We start from the raw sequence: 19,445 nt of genomic DNA, 5'->3' as shown, positions 1-19,445 counted from the left end.
CTAGCTATGCAAAATACCTGTAAAAGCCTTCAATTTTTTCATCTCTTACCAACATTATGTTTATGGTTACCTTGGGCACAGAATAAAGGCAGACTCTGTCCTTCAAATTCTGAATCCAAAAAAATAGGAGACGTGTAATGAGAATCTCAAAGGATACATTTCGAGTTAGCAACCCAGGTCCCATACAGTATAAATGAGCTCAGTCCTGCTGTTGCAGTGAAGTTACTCGGGCTGTACGCTGGGTAGTTACAGTGTTTAGCTGTACATTTCTTAAGACTATCTGGGGAAAAGATCCTTGATGTAGGACGTGAAAGATGACAGCACAGTAAAACAGAGCAGGAAGACATTGATCAGCCAGGTAACAAACACCCTTTTATCTGTCTATTCGTTCCTCGGTAGTCGCAGCAGTACACAGATACCTCCTGGGAGCTAATGTGAAGTAGAGACTGTTTTAACTATGTAAGTGCCTGTGGTTTATCGGTTACTCGTGCTGTGAGCATGACAGGAAAGGAGGAGTAAAGGTTATGGATGTGCCAGTCTCAAAATACCCTGCAAAACAGAGAACGGGTGCTGGAATCAAGAAAAACTTTCAAATGCTAATGCGAGCCTTGATAAGGCTCTATTTCTGTTGTGCTTGGGGTGTGTTATGTTGATATTGTTGCTTTCTTGTTGCCTTGGTTGCTCTGCAGTAACTGGTTAGCTTTCAGGTTTGTTTTAAACTTGCAGATGATTTGAGACAGAAAAGAGAAGAAAGTCTCAACAGAAATGAGGGCACTTTCAGTGTTTCCTTCTTGTTTTGTACAAGAGATCTAAAGGCTTGTCCAGCAGGGAAGGGAGTGAAGTGCTTCATTTCAGAGAAGGGCTGACTCCAAAACCCATGGCCCAAGCAGCTGGTGGGCTGTCAGTGTGTCCGAGCGAGGAGGTCGGTCTGTCTGCAGACAGAGGGCAGGCACCAGGCAGGCCCCCTCTGGCGCACGGTTCAGACCACCTCAATCAGTCGCTGACTCATGTCTGATTCAGGTGCCCCTAGGGCCAACCGCAGGACCTGGGGTCACATCAGGGCTGCCATCACGCATGTCCCCAAGCAACATCTCAGCTTGACTGGGATGAGCCTGATGTATGTGTGATACATCACCCCCGCTATTGCCCATGCTGTCAGAGAAACCCAAGTCCGTCAGCAGAAAGGAGCACTGCTGCGCTCTGCCCAGGTCTGCAGCTTTAGCAGCCCCTAGAGGGTCCTTCTGTCTCCACCAACAGTTCATAGAGGACGATGTCTTAAGGGAGGCACCTGAACTATGTTGCTGCATGTGGGCAGCGTGAGTCTGGCCACTGTGACAGATCAGAGGGGCAGGGGACAGCAGGCATCTCCATCGCCAGGAGCCCCGGTGGGGGCCTCACGGGGAAGGAGGTGCTGGTGGTTGGTGCCCTAAATGAGCTGGCCAAAGGAACTGGTGCCTCCCAGCTTTTACAGAAGGCAGAGTGCTGCTGGCACGGCTGTAGCTGGACCCAGAAAATGCAGACAGTGGATGAGGTCTAATCGCTTCAGGTTGGGTTTGTGTCATCAGTTTTCTTGGGAGTAGGAAGATGTCTTGTCTTGGCTGCAAAATTCCCGTTCTCGTCAGTTTGGGACTGTTGAAAGGAACATCCTAAGCAACAATCACGGGTGGATAAGATATCAAAACAAATGCCTCATCTCAACCCTTTCACTGCTTTTTCCCTCCTGTAGCCCCCCTCCTTCCTAATGAGCAAAAGGTGCTGTGCTGGGTGGAAGGCAGCTTCTGGGCCATGGGCCTGAATGAGGTGTCTCCAAACCATAGAATCACAGAATGATTTGGTTTGAAAGCAACCTTAAAAACCATCTAGTCTGCCCCCTGCCACGGTTAGGGACACCTCCCACTGGACCAGGGTGCCCAGGATCCCGTCCGGCCTGGCCTTGAGCACCTACAGGGATGGGGCAGCCACAGCTTCCCTGGGCAACCTGTGCCAGTGCCTCACCACCCTCAGAGGAAAGAATTTCTTCCTTATAGCTAATCTAAAGCTACCATTTTTTTAGTTTAAAGTCTTGTCCTGTCACTACACTTCAGGACAAAAGTCCTTCCCCAGCTTTCCTGTAGCCCCCTTGAGGCACTGGAAGGCTGCTGTAATGTTTCCCCAGAATTATTTGGGAATTATGCTTGATTTTGGTGATTTAGCTGGTTGGTCTCCACAAGTTTTGACTATTACTGGTGGAAAAGGAGAAAAGTTCTTCTCAGATATGATTTAAATCCCTGAGCTGAGGGTCCCACCCTGCAGGGGCTCAACAGAGAAGTCAGTCAGCCTCTGGTTAGGCCAGAGAGCCAGGCTGGAAAAATCTGTATTGGAGCATTTTCTTAGAATTGTAACGTACAGGTAACTTTCTCTTGTTTGGTGGTTTCTAAGGCTTAGAGCAACTTTTAAAAGGTCGGATTTCAATTCAGCCTTATAGAGAGTGCTGTCTTTGGTGAGGCAGCACAGCTTTGAAAAGAAAGAGTTGCCTCCCAAATGCTAAGGCAAACTGAGGTACAAGTTGCTTTAGATTTTTTCTGCAAGAAACAGTTGTGTCTGTTGTTAGATCTGCTGTATAGTGTATTTCTGAAGTCCAGTGATGTCACTGGGTACAGTCAAACTAATTCTCATTTCAAAGGCATTTGGTATTCACCCTAGTAATGTTGGTCATGAACTAATTGGCTCTAAATTGATAAGATAAATATTAAGAAATACATTCTAATTCAGCATTATTAATTAATCTAATGTTGCTTTCCTGTGATATTTACTTCTTCATGAGAGGCACTGAGAAAAGGGAGAAAATACTTGGCTAACACACTCCAGCAAAACTACAAATTATCAAGATTTGTCTCCCAGGAATGCCACCATTTTCATAATTAGAATAGTCAAAAAAGTGAGCTAGATAGTTATCGTAGTAAATTGTTCAGTATGCGTTGCAAGTGCAATGTAGCAGTAGCTGATAATTAGACTGTCATTTGCAAAACATAAAAATGGTTTCAATAACTACTTGAGACTGACTGCAAGACAAGATGGAATTTTTATTTGAAATATGGCAGACTGCTTCTGGACTGAACGCTGCCTGGGTTTGTTTGAAACCTCGCTGATACAAATGTGTTGGCACAGCACGCGCACATATCTGATGGTCTGCTCTGAGGTAGATTTTGCACAGTCCTGTGTTACTGCGATTGCTTTGTGATACAAAAGATAGGATTTGTTCTCAGGGTTCTTGTATTTCCTCTTTTACAGTGAATCCTTCATATCATGTGAAAAAGGTCCACTAAGTTTCCTGGGGCGGGGTGTCTTTCTGTTTGTGTCTGTTGGACAATGCCTGCCCACTGGGACAAGAGTTCTTGAACGAGTGTTTGCAGTGATGCATGCAACACAAATGTTAAACAGCTATAACAGAAGGATGACAGAGCAGGGATGGAAATGTTTTCTTTCAAATTCCAAAATAGAAAATCATCATCTTTTTTTTTTTTCCCTGGGAAAAGATAGAAACAATTCATCATCTTATGATCCATCTGTGAGCATGAAACAGTTCTACATGTGTCCTCTATCTTTCTACCTTCCTTTCTTCATGCACACCTTATTATTCTGTTCATAGAAAAGGTAGAAATCTCTCCAGCATGGGGGTTACAGTGAAATCAACCCAATTCTGTAACTACAGCCATTTTCCTTTATTATATTGAAATGCTGCAGGGGTACAGAACTGCTTAACAGTTCATGAATTCACTGTATAGAAACATGCAGTGACCTCCTGAAAGGACTTGTCCAGCTGTAAGGCAGGGACTCCTCGCCTCTGACTGCCCTCAGTTTGTGCTGTCATCCTCTGAGATGATTAAAGCAGACCCAAAGTGCCCACATCAGCAGCCCCTTTGTTCCAAGCCAGAGCTTCTGCTCAGCATGGGAGAACGTTGCTGAAATCTGTCTCTTTAATGTTAAATGGACAAGTCATTGAGTGCTTGTAAATTCTGTCTCGCTGCTTCCCACCTACCTTGCATTGATTTTTGCGTATGGGTTACTTGATCATATGAACTTAGAGAGGATCATAAATTGCTCTGTAATTCATGGTAGAGTCTGAGAAAGAGAAATACTTGAGCAGGGTTGTAGAGATAAAACATTAGTGCAAAAAAAAAATGAATATCCACTTTTCAATAGCAGCATAATTTCTGAAATTTTATCCAAAGTGCTCAACGTTAACTTACAGATAGTAAGTATGGGTAACAGCAATTTTAAGGAAATCTTCAGAACATAACCGGGAGCATTTCATTTTGCAAATCATAAGCATTCCTCTCAAATCCATATGCCCTTGGGAGAGTTGCACAGATCTCAGCTGATTTCACCTCTCCTGCTTTGCTGAGTGAGTTAAAACCCAGTAAAAGAAGCAGCACGTATGAGTAGTCATGTTAATTATCTTCAGCAGGAGCCTGGCTTGCTTTGCTGGAGGTGAATCCCAGCCCCCTACTTTAGCTGGGCACTGGTGACCGATGAAGGTGCTGACCCCCAGGCAGAGGAGAGTTGGTGGTCACTTCGCAGGGTGCAGGACTTGCCTATGGTTAAAGCTGTCAGCATCGAAATCCACCAGAATTGTACCTGCTGCCCAGCTCAGCTTTTGGGGAATAGCCATCTGCAGCGTGGTACAATCCTATGTGAACAGACCTGTTACATACAGATAATATTTTTTTAAAAATCAGTGCTCACCTAAAATCTTTTCTTTCACAAAAGATGTCCACAAGGGTCGCCATGGAAATAAGTGAATCATTTCCCATATTGGAGGTGAAAATTGGCATTCAGAGGCTGGGATTCCTGTTGTTAGTTTTCTAGGTTCTGGGACAGGAAAGTTTGCTTTCTCAACTGATAGGTGAGGAACCCACAGTGTGCTTCAGAAGCTACCTTGTCTGTGCAAGGTGTCTTCACTGCAGGGTACAGACAGAACATCCCCCTGGAGCCTGATGGCAAATGAGGCACTTACTGAGAGAGGTTGTTACAGTTACAGAGCATCCTCTCTTGCTTAACTCCAACAATAACACCCTCTCTTGTTGGAGTTAAGGAAGAGGGGATGTTCTTAGATAAGTCCAGATAAATTTTGCTGTCTTGAAGCCCTCAAAGAATTTTCATGAGATCCTAATGACTTACCAGTGAATTGCCAGAAAGCTGTTTCTTTTGTTAATATATACTGCCAGCTATTTCTGTTACTAGGTATGTTGCAAAATTTCAGGCTTTTAAATAAAGGAAGACTTTTTTTTATTCTTGTCTCCATTTGAGCACAGCAAAACTGTCTTTGCTCTGCACTAACCAAAATGGAAAAGTTTCAGATGAAACCATGTATAGTAATTTTCAGTCCTCTGGCTTGATATGAGTTGTGAACAATTGCAAAAAAGGAGTTTATAGCGGAAACCTGCAACTACTGCTCACTTGCAGAAATGGCCCCACTGAAGGGAACAGGGCCCTTCCTGTGAGTTCAGGGAGGGATACAGAGCTCTGCCTCTGTGGAGCACTTATGGCTGGCACTCCCACTATGGAGGCATCTGTTTGTGTTTATGGATGCAATAGTAGTAAATACTATGCTGTATTGCACAGCAGTCCCTCTTCTGATGTCCTCTGTCAGTTGATTCATGGTATCAAGGCACGATGCACGCCCAGAGCTGTGCTTGGGTCAAGGCAGCAGCATCCAGGTGCCTGTCTCTGTGCAGTGGCATTCTGCTGAACAGACAGGGAGATGCTAAGCTGGGAATAGAAATGGATAGATTAATTTGCAAAAAATAATATGGCTCACAAAATTCATTAAAAGGTTGTTTCGTGCTGCTAGAGAAGTCCGATGATCTCATTAATTAGAACTAGAAGTAAAAGATTAGCAAGTTGGTTCAGAGTTATGTTGGTGGATGATTGAGCATTATGTGGCACCACAACAAATAAGAAAGTGCACAATGTTTATTATTCTGGCATTTAGTAATACTGCAGTAGCTGAAGATTAAACTCTTAATTATGAGTATTGATTTCTCTGGGGCTTAGGAAGTGCAAGCCAAAACTGCACTGGAGCAGAGATTCTCCTGTTACCCGCAGAAAGAGGTGTGTCTTTTCCTGCTAGGAAACCTTGGAAATTGTGTTTTGAGCAGGAAGCCAGGAAGGCAACTCTGATTTTTCCAGGTAAGTTTATAAAAGGCATTTGGTCACAAAGCAAAAGGGCACTTTTTGTTTCCAGTGTGTGATGGCAAAATGCATCAATATGCTTGGATACAGGGGCTAAGAAATGTTTGTTACAGCCTGTGTGAGCAGCACTGCTTTTGTTGAACTGGTGGTTTGTCTGAAGCAGGCAGCACAAGACGTCTCTCCTTGCCCACGGTTTCCATTGCATAATGGAACTGCAAACTTGGAAGTTTCAGACAAGCCCTGCTGCTGTGCTGCCTGTGCCAGGCGGCAGCAAGGACACTTCTTTCACTGTCCCCACTCATTTGTGCATGCAAAATGATTTCCAAGGCATTGCCAAATTATAACTGTAACAAAACATTCTTCTGTTTTTTTGTTTTACCTTGTATTAACATTGTCAGCATTTCATTAGATTTTTTAAAACACTGATCTGCATAAGTTACCCTAGAAAAATGGAATTCCATGAGACCTTAGGAAATTCCACTTAACAGGCATTGCACATGCAATGGGAGTGGAAGATAAATCTGGAATTTTATGCACTCAGAGACTGCCATAAATGATCCCGGAGTAGGAAAAGGTGGGAATTCTCCTCTGCTATTTTGATACATTTTTCTCAGAAAGACAGATGCTGGCACAAGCAGAGGTGAGAAGTGTTAGTGAGTGCCCAAATCCCATGCACCTGGTGGGTGAGAAGGAGACAAGTGAACAAAGAGGTGAAAATACTGTAAAGGGCTGCTTGGAATCAGGGAGAGAAAGCTGGCCTTCAAAACTGCTTTTTGTTGGACTCGAGTGACCAAGAGTGGAGGCCACTCTCACACTCTGTGTGAGATTTAGGGCACATGACAAATGGCAGTGCAGTGATAGCACTGAAGTAGCTATCAAATGCAAGTTCTGCCTTAAAATCCTTCTAGATTATCACTGTGGCACGTTAGGATGTTAAGTGAGAAGCATCTGAGGCGTCTTTTGTGTCTTCTGTCCCAACACCCAGAAAGGGACATGCTCCTAAGTGAGAGGCAGATCATTAATAAGGTGGCGTTACCATGATGTGAAAGACTATGGTGTGCACACACATGAGAAGCCTTGTAGAAGTGTCATGGTTAGAGCCCTTCTATTCTTGACATGGTTTATAGAGCTCTGAACTCCTACTGTATTTATTTAGCAAAAAGATGCTCAATGTTTCCTGCCAATTTCATCTTATTTGCAAACCAGACTGGTTCTCTATCAGTGGAGCAGTCTGCAAAATAGAGGGTGCTAATCAGCCACAGACTAAAAACAGGGAACTGCCAATATAAAGCCGAAGTAGAGGATACTCTGACATATGGAAAAAATACAACATTCTTACCTTTGTGAAATTCCAGGCAGCCAGGGAAAGGATTAGATTACAGAAGCTGTAATAGCATGCAGGTGGAAAATGGGACTGTAAAGACCTGAACCTCAAAAAGAAGGAAGGAACACATGGAAAAAGAGATTAGAGTAGGAAAATAGCAGGGAGGAAAATATGTGGCTTCAAGAATTTATTAGAGAAACCTGATGAAGTGAGGTGGCATTTCAGATGAAAATTTGGTAGGATTTTGTTTTCAGTAATTGCTAGATAAGTGATGGTGTGGGTATTGAAAGCAAGTGAGTTTAAAATAAAAGACCCACAATACGGCTATTTTAAATTCCCATCACCTTTTACATGGTCATTGCAGAAAGCCACTAATTTCAGAAAAGAGGTATCCAAAAATGTAATGAAAACCACTAAAAATCTTTGCGTCTGTTGATGGGACATTGTCAGCCTGAAATCAGAGCATTTTAATGAAAAATGGGTTAATTTAGCTACTGCAATTGCCCTTCATTCTCCTGCCAATTCTCCTTGCGAGCATGTTTTCTTTCTTTCACGATCACTTTCTGTCCCTGCTGCTGTGCAAAAGCCCTAAGCATACCCGTGGGGAAGCTCAGCAGCAATGTGGGAGGAACAGAAGAAGTGAGTATACATAAATGCCATAGTAGGCTAACTGGAAATGATAGAAGAAATGAAATTTAAGTCCTGTTCTAATCTTTTAAGCCGTCTCTTATTGAGTTAGTGGTGGATGATTTTTTAAAGAAATGCCATTTAAGTTGTCAGTGTCCTTTTTAAAATTAAGTGTGACTCATGGGGCTAGAAATTTCCTGATAGGTAGCCCGAATACATTTTCGGGCATGAAAGTTGCATTAATTTATGAGCAATGCTACTGCAGATAGACGTTCCTCGAGGGGCTGCGGGAGGTAAAGGTCTTTTACCTGGGGCAGACAGGCACATGGCTGCCTCCTAGCCCCGTATGTAGTCCAGTAAAGAGCCTTATTCCAGAGACTGGGTACAACTCTTACACCGACAGCTTTCCTGGACCTCCAGGCCAGGAAGAACAGGTCCTTACATATAGAGGTAGAATAGAGAAACACTGCTGAAGAGGAGAACCTGGAGGGAGGGTCACAGGAGGCAGTGAAGCCATCCCTCCCCATGACGTGCTGCTGCCGTTGCAGCAGGACCTCTCGCTTGTGCCTATCTAAAGGAGTCTTTCAGTTACTTAAGTACAAATTTCAGTGCAATTATGTGGATCAAATTGTTCAGGTAGCCAGAGCCAGTGTTCTGCGAGTTCTGCGAGCTTTCAGTTGCTCTGTTGTTCTGAGTTCATGCTGCTCCCCTCCCTTTAATAAGGAGGAGATGCAACAAGAAGGATTAAGCAAAGTCCTTTTTTCTGTGTCCAGCTTTTCTTTTGTAATTAATACATATGTATATAAAAGAGCATTTGGTATTGTTTACTTTTATCAACATGTTTCCAGTTTCCTAGAAATGGGAAGAAGGCTTTCCCTCACACTTACTCTCTCTTCACACTTGGCAAATGTCTGCTTTTTTGTTCCACGTGTTAACTCAAGTGTCATTGAGCATGTTTTTTTAATTACTTCAGGATATGGTTTGGGATGCACAGCGGGCTTTGTGGCTGATAGCTGGGCCCAACCGCCGCCTCAGGCTCGCCTGCGGCCTGGCGCAAACCGATGGGACGTGGAGCTGGGAAGGGAGGGGCAGCCCCAAAGGCAGAAGCTGGACACGACTTACCCAGATACGCTCCTCCCTGCCTTTAGGAAGAAATGGAGGATGCACGTCAGGTTGAAAAGAGGATGATAGAGCTTAATAAGATCCTCTCCTGGTCTTCTTTTCTCAAGGCTGAACAGACCCAGGTCTCTCAGCCTTTCCTCACAGGGAGGGTGCTCCAGGCCCCAACTAGACTCTTGTTGGAAAGGTAGGAAAAAACAGCTTTGGTGAGGAAAAAACTCTTTCCTTATGTCAGAGGCAAACAAAAATGTGATTACTGCAGTGCCTATAAAGCAGCATAAAACCCAATTCTGCTATTTTTCCAGGGGGGAAACCACTTTCAAGCAAAGCAGGTTGAGGCCCTGTGCCACCCGTGGTTGCTGCTGGGGGAGGTCAGCGTGGGCAGAGGAGTGGTTGTGTTGAGCTGGTTGTTTACTGAGCACATACACACATACTGAGTCTGAAATATCCTATTTGGTCAAAACGTGGTCGATGAATAAAGGGAGACGTGTTGGTGTTCTTGCATATGATCTCAGCTGCTGCTGATGAGCTGGTTCAGCTCATGCATGGCCATTTCTAAACCTTCACCTGTAATGTAAAATAAATGATTAAGTCCTGCCCCTGCGTACATGCATTTCTAATAATTAAATATGTAAGTGCAGCATAGTAAGAAGTTCAGGCTTTTCAGGATGGTCAACTGGATTTACCCTTCTGAGGAAATAAACCAAAATGACATCACAGATCATGGGACTTTGAGAAATTCTCCTTTTTTTTTTCTTTCCTTTTTTTTTTTTCTTTGAGGGGCTTGGCTACCTTTGAAACAATGATATTGCCTAAAAATATCTTTACAGGTGCAAGGGGGAAAATGAGGCAGGGGTGATTTGTGGTGTTTTTTGATCTTTGGGGTACTTTCTTTCCTTCTGCTAATGTTCAAAATTTCAGGTTTCTCCTAAATAATTTCTGTTGAGAAAGACTCTTACAAGGTCAGAGGACTGAAGGGGTTGTTTAACTGAAGAAAGAATGTCAGGTTTTGGATAAAATTGTCTTTTTTTTCATGATGTTCAGGTTTGTGAGTTGAAGAGATGTTACAAAAAACAAAGCACTCTAAATTCCTGACTAAAAATGTCACTTCAGCTCATCAGTACATCCTGTCATAACCTTACAGTGTGGTGTTTTCTTTAGAAAACCGAGACCATAAATTCCTGTGTTAATATAAAAGTGAAAATAAATTTGAAATAGGATTGTACTGCCTGCTCTCACACATGAAGAAGTAAAAATGTGCAGGTTGCCATTTAAATGGTCCAGGCTACATCTGCTGTTCCAAATAGATGCTATCAGTTGAGATAATCCTCAGCTGCTGTTAAGTAGCAGTTTCACCAGGTTTTCGGCAGAGCTGTGCTGATCAGAGGACTGAGGATTATTTGGTGACGTGAGGGGTTTCTTGCTGGAGGAGTTGGCTTTGGCGTTTTTCAAATACTTTGGGGTGACTTCCCATCAGAAACTGCTTTTGAAAAAAGAGCCAAGGTGAAACGTGTACTGCTCTCTGCTCCCCTGCCCTGCGGATACGCTCAGAGATGTCCTGTGTTTTGTTTTTGAACAGGAAAAGCCAACAACAATGTGCAGTGGGATGAGGACTCCGTAGAGTACATGCCAGCCAACCCAGTCAGGATCGCATTTGTCTTGGTTGTTCATGGCAGAGCTTCTCGGCAGCTCCAACGCATGTTTAAGGCTATTTACCATAAAGACCATTTTTATTACATTCATGTTGACAAGGTAATATATCACTGGTTATAAATTGCCTGTCTTGCCATCTGTCAGTCTGCCCATCTTTGTCATCTTCATCTTCTCTTTACCTCTGCTGCGTAGAGTGCATGTCACTTCTCGTCTCTCCATCTGTTATATGTTTGGAGCCACTTTTTTTTTCTCTTTCTTGTTATCTTGTCTATGTAACAGTCTTCATTTCTCTTTGTATGTTTATGAATATCTATTCATGCCTGTGTGTTGTACATTTAGTAACAGTAATTGATAACTTGATGCAGACTAACAGCAGTGGCCTCTTGGATGGAGAGCTGGCCTGAGGTGCCTCGGGAGAGTTACTTCCCACTGCAGAACGGAGGGAGTAACAGTAACCTCCTTCAGGAAAGCCCTTTGGGATCTACTGACGAGAAATGATAAATAAATGCTAATTGCACTGATTAGCAATTACTGTAGTTGTAATAAAAAGAACTAAAAGAGAGCTCTGCACATTTCCAAATTAACGTTTAACAGAACGCTGTGCACTGTAGCAAGTGAGGGCAAAGCAAAGGCAACGCTCAGGTAGTCGAGAAGTGCAGCTGCTGGTTAGTGAATACAGGGAGGTACAGTTTGGGACAGAGTAACTTGAACCTGTTACTTTTTTCTCCTGTAAAGCGATCCAATTACTTACACCGACAAGTGCTCCAGTTTGCTAACCAGTACCCAAATGTGAGAGTCACTTCTTGGAGAATGGCAACTATCTGGGGAGGAGCAAGCCTTCTGTCTACCTACCTGCAGAGCATGAGGGACTTAATGGAGATGAATGACTGGCCATGGGATTTCTTCATTAACCTCAGCGCTGCCGACTACCCAATCAGGTACAACAAGTCTTCTAAGAACATATGTATTTTATTCCTAAGGGGAGTAAGTGCTGATGTAAGGAGTATCAGACTGCTGTCTGACATTAGTGCTTTTGCCATGGAGACAGTTGCCTTGCTGTACCCCCCATGTGTCTGTTGCTTGCCCAGGAAGGACTGTGGCTGCAAGCAGGTTAGCAGTGCCAATTCTTCACTTGCAGTGAGGAAGCAGGTGCTGCTCTATTTAGTCATTATTTCTAGCAAGGGGCACCTGCAAGAGAGGGAGTGAGTAAAGTAACGGGAAGTACTGGAGCTAAGCAAACAATCCCCAGGCACGGAGAGATTGCTCCCTGCCAGGGCTCTGATCAACAGTATGATTTGATGTCTCAGGAAGTATTGAAGGTGTGAATGTAGATTCAGTGAAGGTAATGTTCTGCGCTTCCTTTTTTTAGTACTTTCTCTGCAGAGGATAATGATTGTAGAAGTGACAAATAAGTTGCTAGGAGTCAGTTATAGCTTCAGCACCAACCGTTGCCTGAATGTCTTTATTCTGACGGCATCAGGCAAAGAACTTCACACATCACCACATGACAAGGCTTGTGATTTTAAGTGAAATCATAATCTTTCTGCATTTGCATAACCCAGACCCCACAGCTGCATTCAGTAAGGTTTACTACATTGTGCAAAATTAGATAGTCCATAAAAAGTGGAAAAAGGAGGGGAAAGAAGCAAAAAAACCAAAGTGTTCTTCAGCTGTTGTTTTTAGGCTATAAGAATTAACAAGAAGAGGGAAAGAGGAAATTAACCTTGTGACTTCTGTTTCCCTGTATGCTGAAAGGAATCAAGGAAAGGGGAAGTAACTTTCTTGGGTAATTTTCTAATAAGCGATGGCATTACACGCTTTTAATACTAACAGTAAAGAAATACGTTAGCAAAAGGCAGTGGAAACACCTGATTAGGTTCCTGCAAGATCTCTCTTAAATTATGAGTCCCTTCTTGAATGTGCTACTCAGACAGAAATCCCCACTGAAGTGAGAATGGTAACAACATGAGCTTTTGCCTTAGGAAGGATTTTGTGAGAACTGACAAAAGGCTTTATCTCTGGTTCCCATTTCTGTGTACTGTCAGTGAAGAGAAATGCATCACATTTCGGGGAGGAAAACAAGGGAAGAACACAAGAGTCATAGAGAGTGCACTGATACTGGAACAAAGGAGTTTGAATTAAGAACTCCCAGTATCTCGTATTGCATCTGATTTGGTGTCCTACAGGAAGAGCCATAACAATTTTGACGTGTTATCTGTGGTTGTAAGGGACAGTATGTAATTCTCTGTATATCTTTTGAGTTTGAGGAAAAGGTAGCTTGTTATTTCCTGTAATTCACTCTCCTGGTGAGGAATGCTACACTGATGATAAAAAGTAGAGTAATGTAAAACCACAGAGGAGAAGGTGACGGGACTTTGAATCAAGGAAGATAAATTGTAGAAGAATAAACAGTTGAAGGTGTAGTGTAATTACAGAATAGACCCAGCAGATGTATCCAGTTACCCTGTTGTGGTGTTGTGTTCACCCTAAATGCCGTCTTGTAGTGCTGTGGCCATGACCTGAGGCGTTCTCAACTGCTCTTCGTTCCCCGCGGAACGAATTAGACCGCAGGGCCAAATGGGATCAGTCACTTACAGATAGGGCCATAAACAACCACAGGATTTGTTGAGTAGACCGTAGTCAGTTCTGCTTTAATGGATTCTTTGTAATAATGCTGTGGTATCTTGCAGTCATTCAAACTCTAAACAAGTGCCATTCAGCTGGAAAAATTCCAGGCGTTTGTTTCTTCATGGTGGAAATTCTTGAAGGTCGTGCTTTGGTATTGCGGCTGCTTTCAGAGCTGCGTGGTGGTTCTCAGCAGCTGGGTGAAGGCATGTGAAGTGCTTGTTTCCCTTGCTGTCAAAGTACTCTGATACCAGAACTGGGGGAAATAGGCTTCCTCTCAACACGGTGCACTTCAACAAAATGTAAAAAGCTTTTTTTAATGCTATAACTTAAATGACAGTGACTTACAGGTGCTGCTAAATTTTTTTAATATGTGATATTACAGCTATAAACCCTGGAAAATGTTATCTCATCAAAAATATATGAGTCCATTTCATTTTCATAGTGGAGTGGCTATAAATTAATATTCTTTGTAATCTTTGGGAAGGCATTACTTCTCTGCCTACTACACAGAGAGATGAGTGTTTTTCCAGGAAATAGTAAAGAGGGTGTTTGAGGGCTTTTTCCTTCCTTCAGACATCATTTGTCAGATAATGGACTAGAGGCAGTTTACACATCTCACACTGGTTAGTCATATTGCAGTGTTTTTAGCTAGGTGTCCCTGCATAGGAACATATGAATTTTGTGGATTAATAGTTCTTATCCAGAGCTGCTTCACATTAAGCTTTCGCTTCCCATCTGCCATTCCATCTGTAACGCTGAAACCCTTACTACTTCTCTTCTGATAATAAAAGCTAATCCAGCCTTATAAGTCAGGAGAACACATTCTATATGTGGGGTTAGTTCTGTATGATGAAGTCTAAATCTGTCTGGGGAGCAGTCTGGTATGTTCACGGGCTACATTACAATTACTGGGAACCCTTCATCCTTCAGAAGAGATGTCTAGAAGCAGATGTCAAGGATCATACTATATAAAGGCAGGAGGAGGGAAAAAAAAGTTCAGAACCATTCATTTTGTGAGAGAAGCAATTAAAATAAAACATATGCAAGCTAAGAAAATCTGGATATCCCTGTTACTGTATTTCATGCCTTAATCTTTAATTTTTGAAGCCTTGGTTGAGTCTGCAGATCCAGCACAAATGAAGTCTTAATCCATGTGCTTCTAGTTGTTACCGTGGTAGAAATCATTCACAAACACAGTCTGAGCATAAAGGCATCTCTAACAAAAATACTGTTTCCCTCTATCGTGAGGTAATATGTTGTTTATTGGCCTAAGTGAAATGCATCATCCAACTTTGACTCTGCTCACCCCTGGTGAGCATTCTCAGTAGGAAAACAAGGGATAAAATGGCCAAGGACAGACCTCTACAAGTGATGCTTTGGGGTGGGAGGCTGTGACTTCCTTCTCCTTTTGCTCGAACACTGGGTGGTGGTGGTGGTTGTGTGGTTTGGGGTTCTTTTGTTGGGTTTTGGGGGTTGGGAGAGGCACATGCTTTCCCAAAATACCATCTCCCGCAACCATGACATTCATAAAGAAATAAACAAAACCAGCCCCTTCCTTTTTCTTACTGTTTTTATTTTAGGGGTATTTTTTCATGAGTTTTCTTTTGAGGAAAGTCTTTTTTTCTTTCGAGAGTTTCTTTCAAAGCTCTGTGGGGAAGCTATCGATGTCTTTAACCTCTTATTTTATATGTGTATCTATTTGCATTATTTATTGTCTCTGACAAACAACATCAGGTAGTCAACCTTATGTTCAGGGACTGAAATTTCACTCCCAACAAGGTGAACTCTGGTAGAGCATCTATTGATGCTGAATGTTTAACGTGCTTTGCAGGAGTCCTTGGATAATGTGGCAGGTGAAGTATTGTACCACTTAAATTAGAAAGTTTAATGAGATCATTTAACAGTGAGTGTCATGTCAGTGCTTACCTGGCCACAAAGCTTGTAGAAAGAATAAACATAATGAAACATTTGAACTGTTTATAATTTACAATAAATGACTGAATCTCAGTCACCAAAGGGATCACCAGATCTAATTGCCAGGTAATACTCTGCCTTTAATAAAGGTCAAGCAAAATTATTAACAGAAGTTTGTGGAGTGTTTCAAAATAGCGAGAAAATAGAGTGGCTTATTGATGGAGCTAGGAATGCAGATGCTGCTGATACTCAATTATGAGCTATATATAATAAAAGAAACCCAGTGAAACTACTTGTATTTTGGTAGTTGGCGCTATGAAGATGAACCTGTTTTAGGATTAAGATTTTATAAAAATACCTTCCATAAAAGCCTGCAATGTGAAGACTCAAACAAGTGAGACAGTCAACAAAGTTTTTGGTCTGGAACTTAAATAAATTTGTATTAAAATACAAATAGCATCTGTGGAAACTGCAGACTCCGGGGAGTAAACGGGATGACCGGACTGGGACTGGGACTTTCAGCAACAAGTGCCAAAGTTGGTGTAATTTATGCTGATCGTCTCTGTCAGTCAGAATTGTATTCAAAAGTTGAGAAAAATCAGCTGGCAGAGAGCTCTCGACTGACCTGTTCTTTTGGTATGTTCTCCTCTGATCAATGGTCTAGGTAACTCTTAATGCTAAGTAGCAACATTCATCTAAAGATTTAACTGCTCCATAGAAACTCGAAGGATGCCCTTCGAAGCAGGTAGACCTTTTTCTCAGGTCAGTGTTTCCAATCAGCCAGCAGCAGACAGGCAGCCTGGCTCTCGGTCCTTCATTTTCTCCAGCAGACCTGCACTCCTGACTCCTTAGGAGTGTTGTTAGCAAAGATAACCACCCGAAATCAACAGCTCTACTTGAATTCCTGCCAAATCTGAGCATGGCAGACAGCCTAGCAGAGATAAAGCTGTCCTTTCGCTCACCTGTCTTCTTCCCAGCTTTCATCTCTAATAGCTTACGTTGCCAGGTCCTGCACAGGGGCCATATTAGAGACCAGAAATTGCTTCCTCTCTGGGTATCAAAAAAGGAAACCAAAGACAAAATAGCTGTGAGGAAAAATTCTTCTCCTCTGTGAGCAGTGAGATGAAGGGAAGTGTTTGTTGGCAAGTACATACATAACCAAGTGATGAGTCCTGACTGCAGTCCCTGGGCAGCAGATGGCTTGCCAGGAGTGAGAAGGTGGGAGCGGAGGGAATGGGTCTTTGGCCTTTTTGTTATTCTGGTGGCAGACGGAAATAATTGGAAGCAAAAGGTTTGAGAAAGAAATTCCACCTTTTGGAAAAATGTTTGACCACTTTTTTGACCACTTTCAGGTAATGGGACCACTGAGAGAACCACAACTCCCTTACTGCAGCCAGTGGTCCCCAGATTCGTCCCCTGTAAAATGAGGGTGACTGCCACTCTGTGTAGACTACATTGGAGATGGCTTTTGCTGTGTGTGCCGAATTTCCCATGACCTGCTCACATTTCTTGTGGGCATTTGACTGAAAATTTGAAGCAGATGGCTGGGATAGAAAAAGTGAGAGAATACAATTTGTATTGGAGCAAACCAGACTTGAACTCTCCATCCACTTTTACAAAACTTCTCAGCTTTTGCAAGATGTGGACTTGAAATGCAATACTGAAACACAGGAGAAATCTCTTCTTAGAACTGAGCCCTTATGTAGAGCACTGTTGCTTTATGAGAAATGTCTGAGGCCCAGCTGTGTCCTCTCATTGGTTATGAAATTACAAATCCCAAAGCCAGCAGGGCTGATGGAAGCTGTGTAATGGCAATATGATCACCAAAGACACTGGCTGAGAAGGCACTTATGCTTTCTCTCTCTCTCAACTTCTCGTCATTTTGCCTTGACTTAGTTTAACAGTTGTGTCTCGCTGGGATTCAGACTTCAGAGCCATCTCCTCATTCCTTCCTGGTAGCACGTAAGCTGTTGCTAGACGTGAGAGCCTGTGCAAAGGCTGCTGATGTTCCAGGGCTGGATTTGACCTTGCACGCTACACAAAGCCACCCGTTGTAATGCTTCTGCAAAATTCGTGCCTTGCTGCTAGAATAATGAATCAGGCACAAGGAAAATAATGCAGCATACTTTAAAGCATGTTTCGAATGTGATCCTCAGCTGAAGCACTGGTAAATCCTATCTACCCATCTCGATGGGAGTACAGAGCAGGGAACTTTCGCGGTACCGCGTCTGTTAAGATGCCAGTGTCTGAGGTTTTTATCTCGGTATTGTAGCTGACATTGTATGCAGTTTTGTTTGCTCAGAATATCTTTATCTGGCAAGACAGACGTCAATCCACTCTTAATGCTTCACAGGGAATCTCTTTTCCTGTCCAGAAAGGAACTTTATCTGTGTTTTCCTTGAATCTGCATTCTCTTAGAATTTCAGAGGCACTACTTCCTTAAATCCCTCAAATAACCTTTTCTCCCTCTCCTTCCTTACTTCGCCAGCAAATCTGAGATTTCTGTATATATTTTTGAGGTTATCTTTTAGGTCTGTTAGCCCACTTCTGTTTTACAGCTGAATTATCCAGTGATTGGTAAAGAAGTGGTTTTGCACAGATTGTTCACAAAGGGTGGGGTGAAATGTTGAAATTATCGTGGCTTAAAACTTTTGTTTTATTTATTCTTACGATAACTTATTTTTTTCAACCTGGCAAATGTGATGGGAGACCCACCCTTTCTATGTGCAGCCACAGCAGCTGAGGCTGATCATTCCCCACCTCTCCTCCTGGGTTTAAGGCAATAAAGCAGCTTTTGTTTTCGGAGAATTGTGACATCGCAGCTCTTTGTAACTCTGTGCGTATGTAGCACTTCTGAAATGTTCTCTGTAGCAGGCTTAGTCTGGCAACAAAAATAAATGCACCCCAAATTGGAGGCTAGTCTAGCTGCCCAGGCACCTCTGCAGTGCCTACAGATTAAAGATGTATCAATAAAGCACGTTTGCAGAATAGCGGCATTACTCAAAGTACCCTTGTACTTGGCAGCACGTTATCTTGTTGATTCCAGTGCTAAACACCCATGCCTTATCTCCCTCTGTGTGAGCTGAAGCATCCAAGCCAGTGTCCCAGACTGCCTCGGAGGACCGCCTGGCAGAGGAAAGCCCCAGATGCCCAGCTTTGCAGTTTGACGGGCACAGCAGCTTGCTGCGCTGCCTGGCTGGTAGCCTCTTCTCTGGCTGCTCACAGGAAGGTTTGGCAGTGCAGAGCCAAAGGGTTTTCAGCTGTTTGCCATTTGCTTTCTGGATGCGATTTACTTTTTACTCATGGCTGTGGGGAAAAAAAATTAATCCATTTCACAAAAGAATTAAGTGCAAGTCTTAACGGGATACCATCCAGCCTTACCTATAAACAATGACACAAATGTGATAATGTGCAGCATCGGTTCCTAAGCAACACAGTTTTGTCTTCAGGATGCTAGAATAGCATCTAGAACAGTGTTTCGGTAAGGATAGCTGACCTGCTGGGGCTGAGGCGGGCCCTGAGCAGTAGGAGGGTTGCCAGCTCAGCCGCTTCTCCTTCACAGCTTCAGGGCTATTTATGAAACCTGCATTTCACTTGGAGCTTGTCTTTTTGGAGAAATAGGCAGGGGTAATCAAGTCCAAAAAAGGGTTCTTAGCGCAGAATGGCTCTTGTACTTTAAATCCATAATTAAATTCCCCGTTAGCTGGCCTGTACTGGCAAGCCTTTCCCATGGTCTTTGGCTGCCCGTTGTGTGTCCCAGGGCAAGAAGCTCTGGCAAGGTTTGTGGCTGGAAGTGAACATTGGTCCCTGGGGGTTCCCAGGCATGACTCTGTCTACTCTGTCTACTACGTGCTCCCCTACAGCTTTTCTTCAAGCAGCTTGTACTCTGGGTGTATTGTGAGGTGGGTAGAAGAAGCTGCAGAGAAACAGGTCCTTGTGGTGTTTACCTGGGCTTTGAGAGCAGAAACTTTAATCTCTCTTCAGCTGTTTTTTATAGAATAGTCAG

General features: G+C 43.1%; 1 protein-coding gene across 4 annotated transcripts in view; it reads left to right on the top strand.

The window, feature by feature from the left end:
• Nucleotides 1-19,445, top strand: part of XYLT1 (xylosyltransferase 1) — a 192,572-nt gene that overhangs the window by 112,387 nt on the left and 60,740 nt on the right. For all 4 annotated transcript variants that reach the window (XM_083800133.1, XM_083800135.1, XM_083800134.1 and 1 more), the window contains exons 3-4: nt 10,824-10,996; nt 11,633-11,835. In XM_083800133.1, coding sequence (XP_083656259.1) covers nt 10,824-10,996; nt 11,633-11,835 — 376 coding nt within the window. The remainder of the gene's footprint in view (nt 1-10,823; nt 10,997-11,632; nt 11,836-19,445) is intronic.

The sequence above is a fragment of the Anser anser genome (assembly GCF_964211835.1).
Source record: "Anser anser genome assembly, chromosome: 15".
NCBI classification, from domain to species: domain Eukaryota; kingdom Metazoa; phylum Chordata; class Aves; order Anseriformes; family Anatidae; genus Anser; species Anser anser.
The sequence above is the reverse complement of the archived record's forward strand: the minus strand, read 5'-3'. Positions and strand labels throughout refer to the sequence as shown.